Source organism: Castor canadensis, chromosome 14 (genome assembly GCF_047511655.1).
Source record: "Castor canadensis chromosome 14, mCasCan1.hap1v2, whole genome shotgun sequence".
NCBI classification, from domain to species: domain Eukaryota; kingdom Metazoa; phylum Chordata; class Mammalia; order Rodentia; family Castoridae; genus Castor; species Castor canadensis.
In genome coordinates, this window is record NC_133399.1 from 69,226,342 (window position 1) to 69,252,748 (window position 26,407).

At 31.9% G+C, this 26,407-nt stretch overlaps 1 protein-coding gene across 2 annotated transcripts in view; it reads right to left on the reverse strand.

The window, feature by feature from the left end:
- Positions 1-1,057: 1,057 nt before the first annotated feature.
- Sgcz (sarcoglycan zeta) overlaps positions 1,058-26,407 on the reverse strand; it is a 1,041,297-nt gene continuing 1,015,947 nt past the window's right edge. For both annotated transcript variants that reach the window (XM_074054729.1, XM_074054730.1), the window contains exons 7-8: positions 11,018-11,141; positions 1,058-6,675 (exon numbers count right to left, since the gene is read on the reverse strand). In XM_074054729.1, the coding sequence (XP_073910830.1) occupies positions 6,481-6,675; positions 11,018-11,141 (319 nt within the window). In that variant the 3' untranslated portion in view covers positions 1,058-6,480. The remainder of the gene's footprint in view (positions 6,676-11,017; positions 11,142-26,407) is intronic.

The following is a 26,407-nucleotide window of genomic DNA, read 5'->3' on the forward strand; positions in this document are numbered from 1 at the left end:
GTGTGAAGTGGAAGCAATCTCATAAGACTAAACCCTTACCTTGTGGGTTTTGTGCCCAGTCCACAGAATTGAATTGATTTAAAATTGAATTAAATTGTAGGCTATCCAGCCAGTGTTACAAAATTGGTTCATGGGGAAAAAAAATCATACATCTGGTCACAATAGTGTTGGGTGTGAGTATAGAGAAAAAACATTTTTTCCTTATTCACCTCACTTAAAGAAAAAAGAGTCTACCTAAATCTGGCATTGCTATGGTTGTTAGTAAAGAGCCTGAAGATCTGCTGGGAATAAGGATGCAAATGTTTGGTTGCATATTTATTAGAATCATTCAAACCTTTTTTGGAGGTTGAGCACAGGTACTGAAGCATTCATATGTGTTCTACTTAGAATTCACATTTGAACATTTTGAAGAGGACTGTAAGTGTTTCTATTTTTGCTTTTGTTTTAAATATCTTGGCAAGCATATACAGATATTTGGACAGCAAAATAATTTATTTTTAAAGATAACTTGTAATTAATACTGTTGCTTTTTTAAACTGACAAGGAATAATGTCATTCTCAAAGCATCTGTAACAGTGGATTGGTTATACTGGTAACACCTAATAATATTCCCATCATTGTTTCAAACTGTAATGGCTTGAATGTAACAAGGAAATGAACAATTGAAACATCAAATATGCAAATTTTGACTAGCAGATATTACTCTTCACTGTTGTATGAATGTTTGTGTGATTTTGCTTATGTATGAGCAGACATGTTTGTTTTTATTCATAATAATTCATTTGGTCTTGTCCCAAAAATCAGAAGAATTTTGAATGGATAAAATATTGGTTACTCATCTGCTAAAATGTACTAATCATTGGCATTAATATTATTTAAATTTCATTGCTCATGCATTTAGGAGTAACATATGTCCAGTTTTTCATAAAAGAACCATCTTTATGAAGTATAAATATATTGAACTTAATTTTATAAAAGCACACATCTTAAATTAATATTTAGAAGATATAACTGGAAAAGGTCTCTATCCAGTGCTGATGCTCATACCCCTCCTCTTTGAACATTTTCTCCATAAAATAAATAAAATGATATCATATGCATTCTGATATTCTTTGTTTTGACTATCACATTTAATCATGGTTACACAGTAGCACCAAAATTAGGACAAAATACAAGAATAACAGTATAGATCTTAAATAATATGAGCTCATTGCATGCTTCAAAAGGTCTCATTTCTGAGAAAAAAAAATTCCAATTGCCAAAATTTTACTGCATTTTCCCCCAAAAGAAATACATCCCACCCAATCTACCCCAAACTCAACAAAAAGATACAATAGACTGAATTTTGAATAGATATGATATCTACAGTTTATAGGACAGAAAGTCCATTTAAATAGAAAAAGATTGATTTTACATAAAGCAAGATAAAGTACAAAAGCACAGCTTTTGTAATTTTGGTAATATTGCAATTTTACAAACATATTGCATAGTATGTGTAAGAAAATATTTCCATTTTTCATATATTTCTATATACAAGAAAACATTTACATGGAAGTTACAAAACAAAATAAATGAATAGTGAACCTGATTTAAAGAATTATATAAATAAGGAAACACTCAAACTCCAAGTTACTGATCTCCATTGTTAGTGAATGTCCTTGTATGTCTTTAACCCTGTTTGGCTTTTATTTTTAAATGTTCAAACAAATGAGATATTAAGATTGAAAAACAAAAAGAATCGTAGTCCATCATACCTCATTTTCTTTAATGTTTTTCATTGACTTTTTCAGAGTAGAGCCACATCAATTAACACTTACAAAATAGCCCTCTGGTTCTATAAATAGTTCAAATTAATTATATTCTCCAAAGAATTTTTAGCAAGCAATGAAAGTTTAAATTCAGCTGAGTTAATCCATCCTGAGCCCATTTTGGGATGTGGTCTTTATATACTGGTTTTATGAATGCTGAAGAGTTCATTATGCATGTATAAAAGATTAAGTGGACCACACTATAGAGGTTTTGTTTCTACAACAAAAGCATTAACTGATGGCTACAGCTCAGAATCCTGAAAGGAAGATATTTGCTACCTTGAGTTATTAGTCCCCCTACAAGTTATTACAAACAGCAGTGTCGTAGGATTAAATACAATAGAAATCCCTGTCTTTGGTCTTTGACATTTAAACAATTAATGAATTGCAGCTTAAAAAAATATGAATAACAGTTTTCTATGAGGTCATTCATTAATTTAAGATTGATTTAAAGGAAATGTACAATAGTATTTTACTTGGTGATAATGGTATTTTGTTGTATTCATTACTATCACACAGACTAATACACAGAGCAATTAATTTCTCTTTTAATATGGTTGCATGACAATTATAGTTAGGCCAGAGTTTTTAAGACAAATAGGGTGACAAGATTTCACTCATAAATCTCAAACATTGGTTTGACTTTGATGGTTGTATAAAGAATTTGGCCATTAAATATCTTCATCTATTTTAATAATTTAATATTATGATGATGACATTCTCTGCTATAAAAATATAATGTTTATATGCATTCGACACTCTCAAGTCTATTGCTGCCTCATATAGAGATACCATATTTGCAATGACATAATTCATTAGGAGTTATATTATACCAAATGCCATGTTTGGTGCTTGTCCAATGGAGTCATTAAAGTGGGAGAATAGGTAGAAATTTGGATCACATAAAAGATTCAGAACCTCGCCTTCGAGATCAAAAGATATTTTCCTCAGAAGACAAATGCTTTTAGCATGATGGGGCTAACCAATAATAGAACAGTGAAATACTTATATTTGGTAAACATTTCTATGGAATTTCTAGAAACTTATTTTTAACAAGACGAATACATTCTTTTTCTTTTTAAAAGTCAACCATATTACTGAAGCTGGTCAGTCAAGCATGATTTTTCTGAAAGGGACCTTAATGTTCAAATGGTCAGAACAAAAATTGAGTACAAAAAATGGAGTAGCCTAGGAGGCTGGAATGATTAGCATCTCAATATTTGTGAGCAACTTTTTTAAATGATTGCTAATGTGAGTCCCAATGAGGCTGCCAAGCACAATGTTGCTGAATCAACATTGTGAAATGCTTAATAAAATCAGTATAGATGAAAGTGACCAAAGAAAAAATTTAGTTTAATGTCCCCATTTCACAAATAGTGAGCAATGGCCCAAATAATTAAATATATTTCCTAAGGAAGTTTACATGATTAGCAAGGGCTAAAACCAGAACTGGAACTACTGCTTCTGTTTTACTGTAACTTGGAAATCAATATTACCATGCAGCTATATTCGGTAAATATTATGTACTAGTTTATGAAACTTATCCATATTAAAATCAGAAAAAATGAAGCTAATAAGTATAGTGGTATGGTGAAGAAATTTTGGAAATGCTGAGGAAAGGAACCAGGAAATTTGGAAATGTGTTTTTGTTATGTTTTAAAGTGTTTTATTGAAGTTTTCTGAAAGATAAAAAAAATAGTGAATTTTCTTTATGTCTCTCTTTTTGAGTTCAAAAAAAGGAACATACATCTCAGTTTATCCATTTCTCCTGCAGAATTTAAATGCTACCTTTCTTCCTTTTTCCCTTCCCAGCTGAACTGAGTAGGAAGTTAAGATCTGAGTAATTAGATAGCTGAGTAGGGACCATATAGTACACTTTGAAGGAATCATTTTTTTATCCATGCAAATTATGAAGGATGAAATTTTCATCATCTGTGTAAACTGTGTTATGTTTATATATGTTCTAATGTAAAAAGTGGTCTGAGAAAAAATATGTAATGAATGCGTTTCGGTAGTCTGCAGTTCTGGGAGTTATGCATCATAAAAGATCTAAGCTTTTCCTATTATGAAATCAAGGACTCTTATGAACAATCCTCTAAGCCTTCAAAAGAAGCTGAAACTCTGAGTCTACACTTAAGATTCTGATGAATCTCAAGTAACCAGTCAAATGACTGAAGTCAATGATTTAGTGTTAGATAAGAAAGCCATCTGTATCATTCTTTTTCAAATTTAACCAAAGTTATTTTTGCATCATTGATGTTCCTTGAGTTTATATACTACTTTTTCAGTTGTGTCTACACTCTTCAGAACATTTTTGAATGGAAAATCAGACAGCCTTTCACTGGCATGGGTTTTTGCCTTTTTTTTTCATCACTCTTTTTATCTTTCACCATGTATACTATAGAATCTGAAATTTCAGCACTCCTTTCTACTTTGTATAATGCTATTAGAAAATGTTAGAGCTAGTAGGAACCTCAAGAGGACATTTGATTCAATAATTTTGTTAACGTTTGTAAAGTTTTTTGTTATAAACTGTACCTGGAGACATTCTCAGCTTGCCTAACTCAGCTCAATTGATTACCAAAAGACTTTAGAATGGTCAAATTACTTATCAAAAAATTATTCCCCTTTGACTAAGAGTTGTTCTAATCATTTTAATTTAGGATGATTCATACTTAACTATGCCTCAGATTAACGCAGAATGCTCTCCTTACCATACTGTAGTGATTAGCACCCATACTTTCTCAAAATTTCTAATTTGTGTATTTTGCAAAGCTAAGGTGCACATTTCTCACATTAAACTAGTGTTTTAACATAAATAAGTTAAACTCTGTGTTATGATATGACTTTTAAAGCAATTGCATATCTTAACTTTTATTCCAATATTGATTTACAGATTTATAGAATAACTCCAAAACATAAGTCAAGTTGTATTTTAAAAATAATCAAGGTGAACTACATTTCGGATCCTTCTGCTGAGTACAGAATACATTCAGTGATGTGGAACTTTTCCAATTATTAGGAAAATGTTGATTTATCCAAGGAAGATCATTCTAGCCAAATTATCCATTATAATTCTGCTCACATTTTTCATTTTTCCTACTTTCACTAACCAAATTGCTTCAACAATTTCCAATCTCCCACTTTTCTTTAAGGAATAGACACGTGAACGCCAAAGCTTCTACAGTCAAAAACCCCTAAAATGACCTTCCACACACCCATTAATAGTGTGCATAAAGAGTGATTAATGTGAAAATTAAGGACTTACCTGACAGTAATTAAGTCATCTTGTCATAATAGGAAATATTTTATACAGTTTTTAATGCTTCAGTTCTGTAGGTTTCAAGAATTTGAGCTAAGGAGTATTATGATAAATAAATATAAAATAATCTGGAGTTATTTTTAGGAGATAGTTTATAAAATAAGCAGTAGAAAATAGAAGGAGTTAGATTTCTGATGTTAGGATAGCTTAACAGTCTAATAAAAGTGACTGAATGTTAACAGTTAAATAGAAATGACTAAATTCCTTAAAATATGAATCTAATGGAGTAAGCACACATTCAACATTTTAATTAAAATTTCATTTTTACTTTTTAGACAGGAATTTTTAATTTAATTTCTAACATCCATAAATCTTACTCTCCATTTTGTAAAAAGAATGGATAATAACTTTGAAGATGATCTCCCAATGGAAGTGAATCCATTCTCATCATTACATATCCCATTAATATTTATTTATTTAAAGGATGTCTGAATTTTAGCAAAGTCTAGTATAAAGTGAATGGGGCAAACAAAAATTGAACTGTTAAAGCCTAGGTGTAGAGGATATCACGTGGATTAAAGAACCAATCTAAGAAATCTCACCATTGTACTTCCTTCTTAATTCTATCTTATGCTGCAATAAATTAGATGTTTTGTTAAAAGCAAATACGTCACATGCAATAGCAAGTAAATATTATATAAGGCCATACAGATCTGACAAATGACAATATAATGGCATTTAGTTAATTCTGTAAAGATTATATTGCTGAGTGCTTTCAAAATTACCTAATGTACAAAATTCTAGACTTAGTAGACAAAGAGTAACAACACATTGGTCTTAAAGAAACAAAACTCAGGGAGGGATTCTTTCTTGTTCTGTTTTGTTAAAAACCATGTATTGAATTTAATTTTTAGTAAAGCAAGCATTTCATAATGCTTCAAAAATTTAAAATTCGGGGGTCAAAGTTTACATCCAGAAAGATGAATGGAAAATTGTGCTTTCAGATTGAAGAATTATCTTACATGGTTAACCATTTCATCTTGCCATTGGATACTGGGAATTGTATCTATGTGATGTATATGTGCAGTTCATATCCAGGTTCTGCAAAAATCTAAAACTGTGTGCTTCACTTCATGTAGCAAAGGCACCTATGTTATTCTCCCTTTTGAGCAAAAGTTATGATCCAGTTTTCCTGCTGAAGGTTCTCCACTGGTACGTCACTCGCATTCTCTGTGTTGAACAGTACAGTAAATCACAGAAGGTGTGACGAATTTCTGCTTACATTGGACAGAGTTGCTCTGTGGACCATTTGAAGAAGCTCTGGACTGATCACAAGGGAAACCAAGCAGAACTGTGAAGCAGAAAGACAGGAACAAAAGGCTATTCTGGTGTGAGGAGAAATCAGTCACTTCAGCTCCACAAGCAGATGTTGCTATTGGACTGACAAGTGGAACCTACTCCTGCTGGAGAAAGGTACAGTTTGCCATTGGGGCACACGCAGAGTTCGTACACCGTCTGCCGAGAATTCGAGGAGCTGGGTGAAGAAGATGAAAAGGAGCCAGTTGGTAGATTTCCCAGCCGGATTGTATCTGCATTGAGAAATATCTAGAGGGAAAAGAAATTGCATTTTAATTCATTTCAGCCTTCTACATCTCTCAGAGCTTTGCAACATGGTCTGATAAGAGAGAATACACTACAAACAGTTCTATTGGTTTAACTGCCTTGCTTTGTTGAACAAACAAATTACAATCCTACATATAGTCCAAATGCTCTGCAGCTGTTTTCTCCTTTGAGAGATGTTCTGTTCTGACAGAAAACTCTCAATCTGAAAAGTAATATTAGACAATCTGCTTAAGGGGCCAATCCAATTGTTCAAGCACTACAGAAAATTAATGACATTGATAGTTTCTCAATTTGACTTCTTAATCATGCTTAAATAATGAAAGAAGAATGTAAATGGAGTTGACATTATTGAAGAGGGGGACAATTAATTAAAAAATATTCCCTGGTCTATTTTTTAAAATACTCCTGAAAGCATAGTTACTCACAGCGTAAAGTTTATATCACATAGATAATTTACACAACTAGCAATAGATAATTATTGTGTATAATCAAATTTAAAATCCATAAAGTGTATTACCTGTGTTCAACACCCACTTTGCTAAATCTTGTGAGTTGAGATATTCACTTATTCTTAATCATGAATTCTCCACTTTCAGGGGCAGTGATCAATGGTTTGTTATGCTTCGGGAAATTTTCAAAAAAGAAAAATTGGAACATGGATTTGAATGAGCAAAGAAACAACTATCTTCAGGTGTTTCTTAATTCTTTTGTTATGTAGCCTAAAGAAGAGTCCTTAAAGTGACAGGAGGGTCAGACAGTCCTCCATTTTCTCCATCTATGCTCTCCACACAAGTCCTATTCCTTTATGAGGACTCCACAGTAGTCCCGAAACTGACCTTCCAGCTCAATCTTGTCCTCTAGTCATTTATTTTACCTACTCATAGATGAATTTTTGAGAAATGCAAAATGTTGGGCAGAAATTTAGAGAGTTCATGTAGAAGAAATGCTAGAAGCAGGTGTTTAAGTCAAGAAACACAGAGACACAAATAAGAAGGGGGGAGTATTGGAAACTAAAGAATGTGGAGAAGAGGTTCATGTGGGGTTGATCAAATGACTGGGATTTTATGAATGTTGCATTTATAACACACACAGAGAAAAAGTGTTGGTAGTTTGTCTCAGTAGTTTAAAAGGTCTTGCTTATCCCATGCCACATCTCTGGCTTTTACAGTTATGCATCTGGATGTCTTCCAATGGATGTACCATGGGTGAGAATAGCTGTTTTATACAGGTTAGATCCACAAATGACAGCTTAAGCAAGCATGCATCAACTGTGGAGCCCTCAACAATGCAGCAAACCCTGGAAGTCTTAGCCTTGATGATGCCGGAGTGCTGTTTCAGTGTTGCCATAGCAGTGGTCTCCAGCTCTCCTATCCGTATAGGAGCTACTGTAGACAGTATTTGGCTATATGACAATATTTAATTCCATACATAATATTTCAAGGTCCAAAGTATAGCTTTAACCATGTGAAGGAACTGGATTTCATTAATGAATTCATTCAGATAGTCCCCTTAGAAACAGAAAACGCTATTTTCTTGGTTTGAGATAGAAAAATAAACCATGAGGCCGTTATTTATTGATTACTTCTGCCATAACATTCCTGAACCTTCTCAGCATAATACAGCATGGATGACAGCTTGACCATCTCTTTCTGTTCTGGTAAGTTGGTCACCATTATGTTGTCTACTTTCCAGTTTCTGAAAATAAAACATCTATTCTATATTGCCCTATAAAGCATATAATCCGTTAGTTCTGGAACAGTTCCCTATGATTAAAATCATAGCTTTTAAATCACAGTCCACCATCTTCTTCCTACCAAGAATTCATTTATTTCCCTACATTGAAATCAGGCCTATCATGCTTATAGATAATCTTAATTTATTTTAAAAATAGAAATTATTCCTCAGTGGTCTTATGCCATATATATGTATTATTGTACTGTATATGCTATTATACCACTTAAAATATTCTATTTACACTATCATTCTTGTTTCCTTCAGAGCTGAATTTGAAATTCCTTGCAGCATTGTATCTGAAATGCCTGAATTCTCTGTAGTATAGAAATTTATGTTCAGTTTCACTATTCTGCCTTTTGACTATTATTTTGGATATTTGAATGCAGTATGTGCCCCAATATTAAGTAGTTTAAAAACTATCTAAAGGAAGGGACTTTAAACTCTTCTCTATTGTTTACTGAATTATCAATTTGACTTCCATAGCATAGTCAATATAGCAAAGAGAAAATTTTCATAGCATTTCACACTTATTCATAGGAAAATATTATGCTATTTCATTATAATATAAAATATTATACCTTTCTGTAATTAGATGATCCATAAGTAGGAAAACAGAGGCTAATAATCACTAATATTTATTATGGGATACTCATTCTGAATACTTTGAATGAAAGGATTCATTAAGGATTTGGGAGTTGTAATAAACATATGCAATGGAGAATGTGAATTATGTGTAAGGAATTAAGACAATTAAGGTAAAATTAAAAACAAACATATGAAAGACCAACTACCAAAATGTCTGGGCAGATTTGAAAAAGAAAAAATGAGACCTGTAGTAACAAACAAAAAGCTATAATCAATACAATTAAAAGCCCAATATACAGATTAAATAAAAGATTAGATATTGGGGAGGATATTAGGAATGTAGACATAAATAAATAAACAGTTTGAGGCATAGGAGACAAACAAATACAAACTGGAGGAACAGACTCCAAGATCTAGTAAGAGAATGAAGAAAGGTGTAAGATGTCTTCAGAATTTCATGGGAAAATCATGAAGATAATGGATGAGAGGTAATATATGCAGAAATAAAACAGGATTTTTTCAGAGTTGACAAATATACAAATATGTAGAAACAACAACCATAGTACATATAACAAGTAAGATAAATGAAATAAATGTGTTTCTATCACATTTCATTGTGATAGTGGGACATAAAAACAAAAGTTTATTTAAAGCATGCCTTGAGGAAAAGTTGATGATGGTTAAAGTAACCACAAGACTTAAAGAAGATTCACAGGAGGAAAAGGTAACTTTGAAGAAAATATTAACATGTAAATCCTGTTCTAGAAAATGTAAATTAAAACAAATTGTAAACTTTTATTTTTCTTTTTGTCAAATATAGAAATTATTTTGACAGAAGCAAACTCACTCCCAAGGTACTTTTAGAAGAATGTCTTTTTTTATGTTTTTACTGATACATACAAATATAAAAGTAGCACATATTAATGGAGTACTATGTAATTTTCTACCACACATATGCATTGTAAGATGCTTAAATCAAATTAAACATATTTATCTCTTCACACATTTATCCTTTCCTGTTTTTTCAGTATTGGGGTTTAAAATCATGACCTCATACTAGGTAGGCAAGCACTCCACCCCTTGAGCCACACTTCCAGCCATATTTACTTTACTGGTTTTTAGACAGGGTCTCATGCCTTTGACACTGGGCCAACTTTGGATCACAGTCCTCCAGAGTAGCTGGAACTACAGACATGCACTTGCACACCCACCCAGCTGTTTTTGATAGGGTCTTGATAACATTTTTCCTAGGATGGCTTAAAACCACAATCCTCCTTTCTCTACTTCCCAAGTATCTGGAATTATAAGTGGGACTCACCATATCCATCTCTTATCTTTTTTATGATGGAAACTTTCAAAGACCTTTCTTCTAGCCTTTTGAAATGTACAGGACACTTTTATTATCCAGAGTCACCATATTACACAATAGCACACCAAAACTTCTTGTTTCTATCTAACTTAGTACCTATTGATCAACCTTTGCAAAAACTTTTTTGAAAAGCCAAAGAGAATAAAAACCACTCTCTTCATTCTTGATATTGTATTGATATCAATTATGTTTGTATGCTAATTTTTTTGTGGTACAAGGTCTATAATTTGAGCAACTCTGCCAGTCCTTTTTTTGTAAAGGGTTTTTTTGAGATAGGGTCTCATGAACTATTTTGCCCAGGCTGGCTCTGAACCATGATCCTCCTGTCTCTCTGCTTTCTGAGTATCTAGGATTATAGGCTTGAGCCACCAGTGCCCAGCTTTATATGCTAATTTTAAAACCAAATAAGACTTAAAAAGTCTTGTGAATACATATCTCTCAGGAGAAAATAAATGGGGCTTTAATTTATGGAAGTATCATTAGATTTATCAAACTTCATATTTAAGAAGTATTAAAGTTTCATAATTTAAACAGTGTCAATTGTTGTTTAAGTTTGATTTGGAACCATATGCATATAACTTAAGAAGAAAAACCTATAGCAACAAAGGGCCAAATCCTTCCTGCTTGGGGACTCACCTCCCCCTCTGTAGACTGCAAATGAAGCTCCTTCCTGCAGGTGGCTTTGAAGTCACCTGCAGCAGCTCTCACCTGGACCCCACGAGGAGCTTCCATAATCAACGATCTGGTCGGTGATTCAAGTCTACAGTAAAAACAAAAATGTCATTCATAGAAAAGAGCAAAAAAGAAAAGTTATGATGAACCACAAAGACATTAGTCAGCTGAAAAACACCAACTCATCAAATAGGCAGACATAAATATAAATCCTTGCCATATCTGGAAATGATTTCAAGCCAAATGAATTTTAGAATGATTTTATTGCCTTATATATTTTTTGGTTCATTATAAAAAATTTCATTTGTTCACATCAATTACTATTATTTATATAATGAGTTAATAACAATTTCTTATGCAATTTTCTTTTATAATATTTATAAAAAGTAGGTCAAGATAAGTTTACATGTTTAAATTTTTAATGTATTATCAATATTAATGATGGAGTTTCAATAAACAAATTGGTACAATTTAGGATTTACATATTCCTCAACAAGGAGTCCTAGCTTTAATGAAAATCATTAATATTGCAAAGTTTCAAGTGTACACAGTTAAAATTATGTGAATGTGAAAAATTTCAAAATGCCCATTACATTGCTCGAAATTAATTAAAATGAAGAAATAACACATTATGTGTATTAAATAACCTCTATTGGGTCAGTGAAATGGCCACAGAATAAGTGACATTAGTCTGAGAAGAAAAAAAATCAAATGGGGATAGTATAGAGAAACATGAATGCAATGGTAACAAACTACTGGTGTGAGAAGTGGTGGACACCAGATGGTCTTTTTAGATAAATCCACTTTCCTGGTGATGCAATTATCTTAGGATATTATGATAAGGATCCTTTCAAGTTCACATTCACCATAAACCAGATTAACTGGTTTCCTTTTCAGTGAAAGATACAGAGTTGTTTTGATGAAACAAAAACTGACAAAGCTCTTTCTCAGTGGAAAGTCTTAAAAGTGGAATAGAAGAGTAGAGCTTGCATTTGGAAGTGATTCCAACACTTACAATTTTTTGTTTTGTTTTGTTTGGTTTTTGTGCAACAAAGCAACTTTGAAACTTTCATCTCTACAGGACACTTGAACATCATTTCATACTTAGAGGGGTTAAGTTTCCAAAATATCTGTTTTTAAGAAATGTCTGTATTTTGTTTTTAAACAAAAACACATGTTTTTTCCTACATTTGAAACCTTGAAAAAAAATCACTCATAATCTTACTACTTAGTAAAATACACTATTCACCATTGCACACGGGAACCACTTTTCAAAATCTGAATGTTGTAACATGTATTTTTAAATTTATGCCCCGATACACAATCAAACACACACTACCTCGAAGGGCATGTCTGTGGCCAATATTACTTATATATATCATTAATTATCTATCACATTATTTGTAATTATATAAATTTTCATACTATCAAGCCACTTAGATAAGAACTTAATGAAACTCAGTAATGTCCTAAAACAGATTATATATCTAATATTCAAGAAAACACAACTTTGTGAACCTATAAATGGAAGAAAAAAGCACACTTAATTTACCTAGTGTTTGATATTATTTGAGTTTGTTTCCACTAATATAAATTTAGATTTTTTTCTTGTTCCTGATAGTTAAATGTGTGGATTAAATGTGTATAGGCTTTGTACCTTTTTTGTGTGTGTGACAAAATGGAGTTTGAACTTTTGCTTTATAGGCAGGCACTCTACCATTTGAGCCATTCCACCAGCCCTGTTTTGAGTTGGGTGTTTTATGAGATAGCGTTTTGCCAACTATTCACCTGGGCTGGTTTTGAAGTATGATCCTCCTAATCTCTGTCTCCTAAGTAGCTAGAATTACAGGCACAAGTCACTAGCACCCAGCCACTTAATATCATTTTGCACATTGGGTATTGAAACATTAAATATGTTAAATTTTTGGGGATGCTTGCTTTTTTCAATTTCAATCCTCATTAACTTTTTAAGCAGAAAATTCTTGTATTTTTATTCATCTTAGGTTTTAAGTACCCACTGCAGTAGAGTAGTATACTTTTCCAACACTGACTACCACAAAGCAGTAAAGATTGGGAGATGACTAAATCTGAATTCAAGGATGTTTGCAAGCAGAAATGTTTCACTTTTATTCTCTGTAAATTGACAGTTGTAGTGTTTCCTTATGGAATTGTTATAAGAATGAAGGGCATGGTATGTGAAAGTATGTGGTAGGACAGTGTTTTGAGATATTGGTAAAATCCCATCTCCTGTCTCATTTCTTGTACTCTTTGCTGTTCTTCTATTCACTGAGCCAAGTCTGCCATGACTGGTGGAAGATAGAGACACTGATGGAGATATTTTGAGTTTCCTAATCGTGGATATTTTGAGTTGCCGTTGCCTTTATGGTGTAATGAAAATTACTCTGAATATAAACAAAAATACCAGAAGGAAACAGATCAATGAGAATCTTTTTTTAAACTGTTCTTTGATTCACAGGACAGAGGAAATTTGGAGGAAAATCAGCATAATTAGTTATAAAATATCTCTTTAGGTCGAGAACTAAGTGGTAGGCTGTTCATTTTTTAGATACCAGATGTTGGGACAGGTAGTGATAGATTTCTCAGGGTAACTGAGGACAAGAGCTTCAAAGGAGAGAGAACACTAGTGGTAAAGGAAGTCTGAGAAGAGGTAAGACTGACAACCTAAAGCCAGGTTGGATCTATGAGACTTTCAATGACCAAATGCCACCCACAAATGCTTTGGTCAGTGTAAAGAGCTTTGGTACAATGTTTCAAGCCAAGGAAAAGGGAACTAAATTGATGGGACTTAGTTTCAAAACTGGCAGCAATTTTAGAGTATTGCTAAATTCCTCAAGTGCTGAAGTAATTAAGATTGAATTAAATATGTTTCAACTATATGCTTTGCTGGTCTTGATAAAATTTAAATGTAATAATGGTTAAGAAATAATAAAAATATTATTAAAATAGCATTGCTTGTTTCGAGAAATATCCAGTATTCAGGCAAGTAATGTGTACTAAGAATTTAAAATTAATTACAGAAAATTCAGTTAAAGAGTATGCAGTAAAAATTATTAGAATAATTAGAGTATTTAATTCTTTTTTAATGAACATGTATTTTTATCAACATGAAATTAAAGCAACCTATGAACTGCTTTTATAAGATTTTATAAGCTTTTGTGACTAGCATAAGCAAATAAACTATGTTGACAAGAATAGAACAGGACAACATATATATATATATATGTACATATATACACACATACATACATATATACACATATATGGAGACTTAAGAAACTTCAGTTATGAATAGCAAAATTTCACACTAACCATTTACAGGCACAGTATCTGTGAATCATCAAATATCAATATTTGTAATTACATGCAACCTACACACTGTAACTATCTGGAGTTAATGTCAACACCATTATCTCTAGGTATTACATGCTGAATAAAGATAAGACATTTTTTCACACAAGTGTGCAGATTTTGCTCTACATGTCCATTTAAATTCCAAGAAAGTTAAACTTCATGCATTTTGACAACAAGAAACCAATCCTTATATTAAGAACAATTAATTTCATCACACTTTCAAAAGGCATTACAACTAGGGAATCACATGACTATATGAAGTATCCAAAGAACACTACAGAAGAAATAGAAACAGAGTTGAAAAGATGTGAACTAAAAATAAACTGTAACAACTTATGAAAATGGGTTGATCATTGTGTAATTGCATATGTCATTGACCATTTCATAAATAATGTTTTCCTAGGCCTTTATTAGAAATTGTGTGCTTCTAGAAACTATATTATAAATTATAGAATTATAGGAAAGCATTCTCTATATTGAGAATGTTGCTGCATAGTATAAAGTCATGCAAATTATTTCCAAGAAAATTGAGGAAAATTGAGGCATAAATGCACTGAAACTTAATTACTACGTGCAAGAGTTATATCAACATAATGAGAGAATTAAATGTAGTAATTTGAATAAGAAACTGCACATGAATTCTATTTTAAATTTTAACTCTAGTTAAACTCTCTGGGGCTCAGTTTCTTAATAAATAAAATCCTAGTCCTAAAGCACTTTAAAAAGAGACTATTATAGTAATGACAAAACATTATTAGATTTTCCCTTCTTTATTAGAGAGTCATATAATTGCAATAATGTAATAAAGCTAGTGTTAATACTGGAAATGTATGCTACACTTAAAATTCTGCATGAGTTAATCTCTTAATCATCCCACAAATACTAAGAAGTGGGTACTCTATTTATTCATGTTTTATCTTTAAATTTTTTTGAATATTAGGGTGGTTCAGTGATTTTCTCAGGATTATGTAGCTAGTGCAAGGATCTCAGAATGGCCAACAGCAATCTTGAAAAGAACAATGTTAGAGAACTTAAAAATTTCGTATGAAACTGTAGTAATCAAGGCATTGCTGGCATGGAATAACAACAAAGAAAACATTGGAATAAAATAGATTCCATAAATATATTTTCTCATGGGTGGTCATCTGTTTTCTGACAGAGGCAGTAAAGTTATCCAATTAGAAAAGCAAAATCTTTTCAACAAATGATGCTGGAATAATTGGACATCTATATGACAACATCAACCTCAATCTCATGTATATACTATCTTCAAAAGGGAAACCTAAAATCATAAGGCAATGTCTTTGCAAATTGAGAGTAAATAAAACTATCTTAGGACACAAAAAGTAGTCAGTCAAAAGTACTTAAAAATAAAATTAGCTGGAGGCATGACTCAAACAGTAAAGCACATACCTTGCAAGCATGAGGCCCTGAGTTCAAACCCCAGTATCACCAAAAAACAAAACAAAATAAATAAAACATCTTTAAGGTTAAAAATTATCTTTCTAAATTACCATTGGTGAAATTATATTTAGCAAACAGATTGGAAATTAAAAAGCAGATATATATCACAAAGGAGTGATCTATCTGTCTATCATCTATCTATCTATCATCCCCCAACTCAAAAAATCAAAATAAAAAACATAATAAAATATAAATGAAGCATTTTACTAATGATGATACATGGTTATCTCATATGTACATGAAAAATGATAAATATGACTACCCCTCAGCTAATTGCAAGTTAAGAACAGAATGTAATATGAGTAAATATCCACCAGAATTATTTGAAATATTAAGATTAGTAATGTCAAATATTGGCGAAGACGCACAACAAATGAAACTATTATTCTTGGTGGAAAGGTAAAATGATAAAATCACTCTGGAAAATTCTTAGGCATTTCACATAAAACTTAACATATGTAGAAACGCACCATGTCTACTGTTAGAAAAACATATACATAAAATAATGCATGTTCATATAGTGGATTATTAACCATCACAATAATGAAGAAGGATCTATTGATACATACAGTGTCTTGAATGGATGTCAAAAATATATGGAATGAATGGAACCTTACAAACAAGAATGCATACTGTATGATTTACGTATATTTGCTACTAAATGAGGCCAATCCATGGTTTTTTTAAAAAGTGAGAATAAAAATTGCTTCTTGTGGGGGGTGGCCTGGAGATTTCGTTGAAAGGGTATAAGGAAACTTCCTTAACAGATGATAAGGATTCATATTTTAACAGGTATTTGTGCTACACAAGTGTATGAATTAGATAAAGCTTAGCAAATGCTTATATAAAATTTGTACATGTCATAATTATTTTTTAAAAAGATAACTAAACATATCTTGAATATTACTTTATGATAATGTCTGTTGAAATGATTAGAGAGTATTTGTATGGATTTATGGAATTTATATTGAAATGAATAGAAAATGAAGTATACCATATGCTGCATAGTGGGATGGGTTGATTGTGTAACTAAACACACACACACACACACACACACACACTAATTTAGGTGATAGGTAAGTATATGGATGGTTATGTGGAAATTATCTCTTGGCTAATACTTTCAATTTTGAATGCATTTGAGAATTTTCATAGTAAGATGTTGGTGAAGAGGACGTGATCTTAGGTCCTTAGAGGATTATTCATTTTTAAATCCATTTTTCTGATAAAACTTGTAAAATATTATGCTATTGAGATAAAAATAGTAAAGCCATTTGTTAATCCTGATGATTTACTATATTTGCTGTATTCAAGTGCAATGAAAAATTTCAATGCTATATAGTAATATATTTAAAATGTATAATCTGTTGATAAATTACTATATTTCTATAAATGTCATATAATTCAATACCTGTATTTTATGACTATTTCAGGTATGAGAGTACAGAAAAAGAATATCGTTTACTTTAACTGAAAATTGAAGAATTTCAATAAATTCAATAAATGCCTAAATGACAAACTTCCCATATTTTTAAAAATAACAAACAAGTGTAATAAAAACCTTATACGAAACTTAATGGAATCTTTTTATACTTAAACACTATCCTAAATATTTTAGGAGGTAAAGGATAATAGTAACCAAAAACTTTTAATGAATTCCCTAACAATAAAAATAGGGATGAAAAGGGAGATATCACAACAAATCCTAATGAAATCTTGAAAGTCAGTAGGATCTTCTAGAATCTTATCTTTCTAGAATATTTTGAAATTAATATTTCAACAAACTGGGAAATCTAGAAAAAAATGAATAAATTCTAGATACATAAGATCTACTAAGATTGAACCAAGAGGATATAAACAACTTAAATAAATGTATAATGAGCAATGAGATTGGAGCAATAATAAAGAGTTCCCAACAAAGAAAAGCCCAGGACCAAACCTTTAAAGAACTGGGATTAATGCATCTGCAACTATTCCATAAAATAGAAATGGAAAAAATACTATTAAATTCATACTATGAAGCCAGTATTAACTTGATACCAAAAACAAAGAAGTTTTAAATAATAAGAACAAAAAATCTAGAGACTGATTTCCTTGATGAATGGAGATGCAAAAATTGAAAACAGAACTGCCTAGATCCAGCAATTCTATTCTTAGGGATATATCTGAAGGAATGTCAGTCAAGTTACAACAAAGGCACCTGCACACCCATGTTTATTGCAGCATTGCTCATAATAGCCAAATTATGGAAAGAGCCAAGATGCCCCACTACTGATTAATGGATTAAGAATATGTGCTATTTACATACAGTGGGATTTTATAAAGCCACAAAGAAGAATTAAATTTTGTCGTTTGCAGGTAAATGAATGGAACTGGAGAACATCAACTTAAACGCAGTTATGAAGCAGAAAGAAGCTGTTTTTAATGGAAAAGGGTTTTTAATCACCTTATTTATTTATTTATTTATTTATTTTTGCGTCACTGAAGTGCAGAGCAATATGGCGGTACTAGGGTTTGAATTCAGGGCCTTGAGCTTGCCAGGCAGGAACTCTACGGAGCCATGCTTCTAGCCTGAAAAGTGGGAAAGTTAACCTGCTCATGCACTATTAAACAAGCACTGAAGGATATTGAGAATTAATGGAGGAAGTTTCTGAAGTGGGTGGAAGAGAGTGGTAGCCAGGCCTAAGGTGAGTACAAGATGCCCCACTGCTATGGTCAGAGTGTCCCCTACATTTCAGGATTGAAACTTCATTTCCAGTGCAGCAGTGTAAGGAGGTGAGGCCTAGGAAGAGGTGAGTAATGAGTTGTCCAGAGAGCAGTTATTAGAAAAGTGACTTTAGCCTTCTCTTGCTGGTGTCCTCTCACCCTCTCTTGCCCTTCCAGTTTCTACTCTGGGCTTGGGCAGCATGAAGGCCCTCACCAGACAACACTGTGCCCTCAGGCGTCCCTGTCTCCAGAACTGTGAGCCAAATAAATTTTTGTTCATTATAAATTAAACAGAAAAAACAAACAAACAAAAACGCAGTTAGCCAAGTTCAGAGGCTAAAAGCCTCATGTTTTCTCTCATATGCGGAATATAGACCTATTATAAATTTAGCAATATTATGAAAAACAGATAATCCTAAGGGAATGTCAGACACAAGGGGAGTGGTAAAAGAAGGAAGTTACGAAGATGAATATGGTTGAAGTATTCTATATATAGAAATTGATAAAGAATTTTTAAACCTGTTGAAATCACCATAAGAAAGGAACTGTGGTAAGAAGAAAAAAAATAGAGGAGATGAACCAAATTGGGCTATAATACATACATACATGGAAGTGCCACAAGGAACTCCTTGTGTAGCTATCTTAAACAAATAAAAATGTCATTATTTTTCATATTTAAAATGACAGAACAGTAAGGCAGAACAGGTCCTTCAGGGAGTGTGGGGTTGGTATCCATGGGAGTGCGGAGTGGGTGAGGAAAGGTGTAGGTGGGTGAATATCTTGCAAATAGTGTGTATATATTTATGTAAATGGAAAAGTGATATCAGTTGAAACTATTCCAGGAACGTGGGAAGAGAGGGATAAAGGAGAATGGTGGAGGAGGTGAATTCAAATAGATATATTTGATATATTATAAGAATTTTTGTAAATGGCACAATGTACCCCTATCCAGCAAAATAAAAAATTAAATAAAATAAATACAACACATACATAGGTTAAAAAATTCTCAATAAAATACTTGCAAACAAAATTCAACAATATAGTAAAAAGGTCACACATGATCAAATGTTTCATTCCAGTAATCCAAGTAATATTCAATACAAGAAATCAATAAATGTAATCAAACACTTAAATAGAACTAAAGATAAAAATGACATGATCATCTCAAAAGATGTAGAAAATGCCTTTGGCCAAAATTCCATATCCCTTCATGATTAAAACCCTGAAGAAACTAGAAATAGAAGGAATGTACTTTTACATAATAAAGGCTACATAAAACAAACCTATAGCCAACATCACACTCAATGGAGAAAAACTGAAAACATTCCTTCTAAAGTCAGGAATCAGGCAAGGACTTCCACTCCTATTAAGCATAGTCCTTGAATTCTTAGCCAGGGCAACAAGAGGAATAAAAAAAGGGAGACCAACAATAAAGAAAGATATCACATTATCTGTATTTACAAGATTTATGAATCTATACTTAAAAGACCCTAAATACTCCATTTAAAAAACCAGTTAGATCTGGCAAATACTTTCAGAAAAGTTTGAGTATACAAAATCAACAAACAAAAATCAATAGCTTTTATATGTATCAATAATGAACATGCTGAAAAAGAAATAAAATAAAATTCCTGTACACAATAGCCTACAAAAAAAAATACCTGGGAATAGGCTTAATGAGAAAGTGAAATGTGTCTACAATGAAAGCTATAAAACACTGATGAAAGAAATCAAAGAGGAAACTAGAAGTTGGAAACACCTCCCATGTCATGGATTATAGAATCAATATTGTAGAAATGGAAATATTACTGAAAACAGTATACAGATTAAATTCAAAATTCTGATCACATTCTGTATATGAATAGAAATACTAATCCTAAAGTTCTTTTGTAAAATGTTTTTATTAGCATATAATAGTTGTACAAGGTATGTCATTGTGACATTTCTATATATGTGCACAATGTACCTCAGTTTTGTTCATCCCCTGAAGCATAAAAAAAAACAAATGGCCAAAGCAATCCTGAGCAAAAAGAGCAACGTATGACACTATCTGGCTTCAAACTATACAACAGAATAATAACAAAAACATCATGGTACTGGCACAAAAGCAGACACATACATCAATGGGATAGAATAGAAGTCCCAGGTATAAGCTCCACAAAGATGCCAAATACGTTCTCTGGAGAAAAGACAGTCTCTTCAGTAAATGGTCTTGGAAAAACTGAATAGTCACATGTAGAACACTGAACCTCGATCTCATTCTCACCTTGTAGAAAAAATTCAATCAAAATAGGTCAAACATCTTAAGGTAAGGCCCAAATGTTAGAAAATGCTATAGAAAAGATTCAGGGAAATATTGGAAGGCATATGTAAGTTTTCTAAATAAGACTGCAATAACTCAGGAAATAGGAGAGCGGTTTGTCAAATGGTAGTTCATCAAATTAAAAAGCTTCTGCAAAACAAAGGAAATAATCACAGTTAGCTTTCTTTATTCTTGGATTTATTCATGCAATTTTTACCAAGAGCGGTCAAAATAAATGAATAAATAAATAAAAAATTTCAAAATCTCAAAAATAAAAAAATTAATTCCCACATGTGCATTATGCATATCTCTTGATGAGAAGCACTGTAAGTTCCATATAATCACCGGTTTTGTTTAAATATTGTGAGCTGCTGAGTGCTGACCTGCAAAGATATGCCTCCCAAAAAAGCAAGATAAAAGTTATGATCATCTTCCCAAGCCAAAAACCCCCCCAAATCCCATGAAGTGTTAAGTGAAAATGTGAAACTTGTTGAAGGCGGCATCTTTGGAGGAAGTGGGTGGCAGTATGAGAAAAACTAGCCAGGCTTCCACAGCATTCAGCATTCACGCATCCTGGGTATCCATACTATCCTTGGAATCATACCCTGTGGATACCAAGGATCTACTGTAGAAGAATGAAGCAACAACCTACTGAATGGGATAAAATCTTTGCTAGCTATTCATCTGACAAGGCATTAACCAGAATATTTAAAGACCTCAAAAAGCTAAAAACCAAAGAACTAATAATCCAATTAGCAAATAGGAAAATAGACAATTCTCAAAAGGAGAAGTAGAAAAGTCCAATACAAAAGTAAAAAAATGTTCAACATCATTAGCTATAAAAGAAGTACAAATCAAGTCACACTGATATTCCATCTCATCACAATGGTTATCAGCAAGTAAACAAACAAATGTGAGTACACAGAGTACACAGAGTTAAAAAACCCTTATTCACTGTTGGTAAGAATGTAAATTAGTGTAGCCTCTATAGAAATCAGTATGGAGGCTTCTCAAAAAACCAAAAATACATCTATTATATGCTCCTTCTCTACCACTTCTGGGCATACATTTGAAGGAATGTAAGTCAGACTACAATAGAGACACTTGCACACCCACGTTTATTGCAGCATTATTTACAATAGCCAAGCCATGGAATCAGTCCAGGTACTCGTCAACTAATGAGCGGATAAAGAGAATGTAATTATATATATTCTGAACTAGACCTAAAAAGAAATACATAAATACACACAAATATCTATACATATACATATATTCATGTGAGATATATATATATATATATACATTATATATATATATTATATATATATATATATTATATATATATATTATATATATATATTTGGGAGGAACCAGTGGGACTGAGGAGAGAGAAAGGAGAAGGTGATGGAAGGTTGAATATGATCAAAGTTTATATATATGTATGAAAATAACATTAATGAAAACCACTAAAAAGGGAAGTAAGAGATGGGGATAAAAAGGTAGTAGAGGAAATAAGCTTTATCAAAGTTCAATATACACATTAATGGAAATCCCACCATCTAATTCCTTTGTACAATTAATATATGGTAATTAAAACAATCCAACTTAAACTAATAAAGATTATCTAGACTTAAAAAAATAATTTGGTGAACGAAATACAAGAGAATTTCAAGCTGATTAAAAGCACTTATAAGAAGTTAATATATGTCAATTGTAACAATTATTTTTGGGTGAAAATGCTACATTATTAGCAAATAATGGTTAATAAAATGACTTTGAACTGAAGGAAACAAAGTTAGATTCTTAACAGATTCTGCAAAATGATTTTCTAGATTGCCAATTCAAAAAATAAAAACCAATAAAACTTATAAGCTGTAATTTCAATAAAAAGTAGAAGACAATCCAGCAAATAATTTCTATTTTTCTTTTTGGCAATTGGGGTTTGAATGCAATGCTTCCACGCTTGCTAGGTAGGTGCTCTCCCACTTGTGCCACTCCATCAGTCTCTAATTTCTACTTTTTTAAAAAAGTTTTTATTAGGATATATTTGATTGCACATGGGAGATTCATAGTCACAATTCTGATTAAGCTTATATTGTACATTAGTTACACCACCACCATCTTCTCTCATCCTCAACCCCCTTCCTGCTGCTCTTAAAGCAATTGCAAGTTCTCTGTTCTATTTCATATAGATATATGGAGCCCATCAAGTATACACCCTCACTTTAATGTCCTTCTTTCACCCTCCCCGCCTCCAACTAGTATCCCCCCACCACGGTACCTATTCTACAGTCCTGTCTTTCATTCTTAATATTTAAGTTGACATTAAAAGAGGTTTTTCAATGTATCTCTGCTGTGGGTTTACTTTACTTTGGTCTATTCAATCCTTCCATTTCTCTCCCTTACCCCTTTACCTCTCAGCCCCCATTATTCATCAACTTTCAATACACATCTTTATACCCTTACAGATGTAAGGTTTTATGGTATTACTGATGCTCAATCATTCTCTTTTCCTTTCCTTCTTTCTCCAAGTTCCACTTTCACAAACATGCTCTACATATGAGTTTGTATGTGATATGCTTGTTTTTGTGTTTATGTTTATCTTTTAGACCTATCTTCTACATATGAAAGTCTGGCTTACTTCACTTAATATGATTTTTATCTAGTCAAAAATAGAAGAAATAACTAACCTACTTTATAGAATAAATCATGGAAAATTGTAAAAAGCACAGAAAATATCCAAGTTCAGGAAAGGAAAACCTATGCATATCAACTTATATTTTGTTAATAAAAATAAGTCATTTTGCAGAAGCATCTTGAGCCAAATGTTTTATTGTGAGAATACATTTACGGTGTTTTTCTACTAAATATATCATTAATCTATCAAAGATAAAGGATTACTTAAATAGAGTTCAATATCAAAAGAAAAAGGGCAGACCTAGTAATGGCTACAGATTAATCATAATGCAAGGTATGAATGTGCACGTAGCAATGTGTGTAGAAGACAGGCTTGAACATATGTTTTTCTAGATATTTTGGGACTATCTTTAATGTGTTAATGTGATAAACAAATGGTAATGTGATATTTTTGAGTCATTAATAGTGTAAAATGCATTGATTTATTTCCTACTTAGTCTTAGATTGTACTGTTTTTCTTCTAGAAATTTTGGACTTCTCAAATCAGTCTAGAATCCCAAATACATTTTGTTTTTAAGGTGTTATGCAATGATTGAATTTGAAAACTTAGTGACCTAGTAGGTAAATGAATTCTTAACATTCTAAGAAGAATTTTTCCTTTTTAAAAACTAAGGTTCACATTCAATTTCTCAATGGAGAGTTGAACAGTACCTAGATATCATTCATGTTGTTCTTGACTAACACTTAACAGTACAAACAACACAGTAGGCACCAATTAGCAGTTTCAATGACAGAATGCCATTGTAGAAGAGAACAGAAAAATGTGTTTTGAAAAAAACAATGTAAACTGTGACCCAAACATACAAGAAATCTTACTGCCTCATCACTTCAGACTATGGTAAGCTATTTTAAGTGGCAAAATACATTACTTTTGATGTCTACATTTTTGTTGTTTACTGAACATGCGTAACTCCCATTCAGTCTCTTTCTTCAAGCTGGATCAAACAATCCTCAATCAGTCGTTGCTATGTGTGTGCTAAGATTGCACACTCAGTTTATCTTCTCATACTGTTCATTTGTTACTAACGCTAAATAAATATTAAATATTAAATAGAGTGAAATAACAAAAGGAAAGAAGGAGGAAGGGAGAGAAGGAGGAGAAAGAAAAGACAAAGGATAGATAAAAGAAAAAAGAAAAGGAAAAAGAAAATATACTACTTTATTAGAAAGATAAATAAATACAAAAATAGATTTTTTTCTCACAAGAAGAACAAAACCTACAAAGTAATTTACTTTGCCTGAAATGTCTCAGGCAAAATACTACTTGGTAAATTCTGGCTTTTCCTAAAATATAGGATTGATGTAAAGATGCCATTTATATAATTAAATATTAAATCATTTCATTAAGTTCAAGTCACACTTTTTTTTCTATTCTTGGGACAGTTAATGCATCTCAGATCCAACTGACTTTGGGCAGCTTCATCACTTCTCACCATTGGGTCCAGAAATGTTTTGAACTGCAATAAGTTAAAAATATCTTAATTTAATAAGTTGAAAAGGAAGAAATTTAATCCTTGGACCATTGTAGGCCAGTATACTGTTATGTCCTTACTACTTAGCCTGTATTTTCTTGCCCTTTTAACATATAAATCCAACTATGAAATAATATTACATTATATAGCAAATCAAAAAAATGTACAAGTGTAGGTTTAATGCACATGTGAAATCTAGCATAGAATGTGGAACATATTAAGCACTCATCAAAAATCAGTTGAATAAATAAATTATAGAAATCCACATTTCCAAATAAAAATCTATACTCTATTACAAACTTTTGATTTTTTTAAAAAAAGTCATATTTTTGATAATAAGAAAACCAAAGACAACATGGCTATTTACTCCCCAAACTATTTACTTAACCAACTTAACTCACCTGGTTGACTAGCACTGGGTGTCAACTAAGAGTGCTTGTTATTGACTTGAATAAAAAATTGCCAGCAAGGTTGGTAAAGCTCTTTTCAGACACTGCATTAAAGTTCAGTATACCAATGAATAATTGAATAACCCAATCATGACTGTACCTTGCTACTGTTCCAGTTTGGGAATTTAGATTAGTAGCATTCATTTTGGGTTTGTCAATCTGCTTTTAGTAGTAGAATGTAAGCCTTGCTTAGCACAACGTAAATAATGGATGAATAGCCAATAAAAAACAAGAAATACTATATTAATAATTACAATTTAATTCACATTTACATTTATGAATTTTGAAACATATCAGCAGGATAATTAAAATAGCAGTTAGTTCTTATCCCTCTTTTATTAATAGACTTCTTATAGTAAAACTAATGAAATTACTAAAATGACAGAAGTAAAATATTTAAGAGCTGAGAAATAAAATTTTGAATAACTTAGCAAATTCAAATATGTATTTTATATTTAAACTAAGATTTATTTTACTTTTATGTTTACATTTAAATGAAATTTACTTTTAAATTTATACATAAAATATAAAAACTATAAACATTTACAGGGGACCATGTGATGTTCTCATACATATCTTATTTAAATCAGGTTAAACATGATGTTCTTGCATATTTATTGTTTCTTTATGGTGAAAATATTCAAACTCCTTTCCTCTAGGTTTTTGAAGTATAAGGCACATTATTTATAATCATTTGACCGTAGAATGGCATACTCGAACTTTTTATTCCAAATCTAATGATATCTTGACATCCACTGATCAACATCTCCCCAGTCCATCCACCCTATTGTTCTTCCCAGACTCTGTAACCACTGTACTACTCTCAAATTCTGTGAGGTCAACTTTTATATGCATATGAGTGAGAGCATTGTCTTTCTGTGCCTGGTGTCTA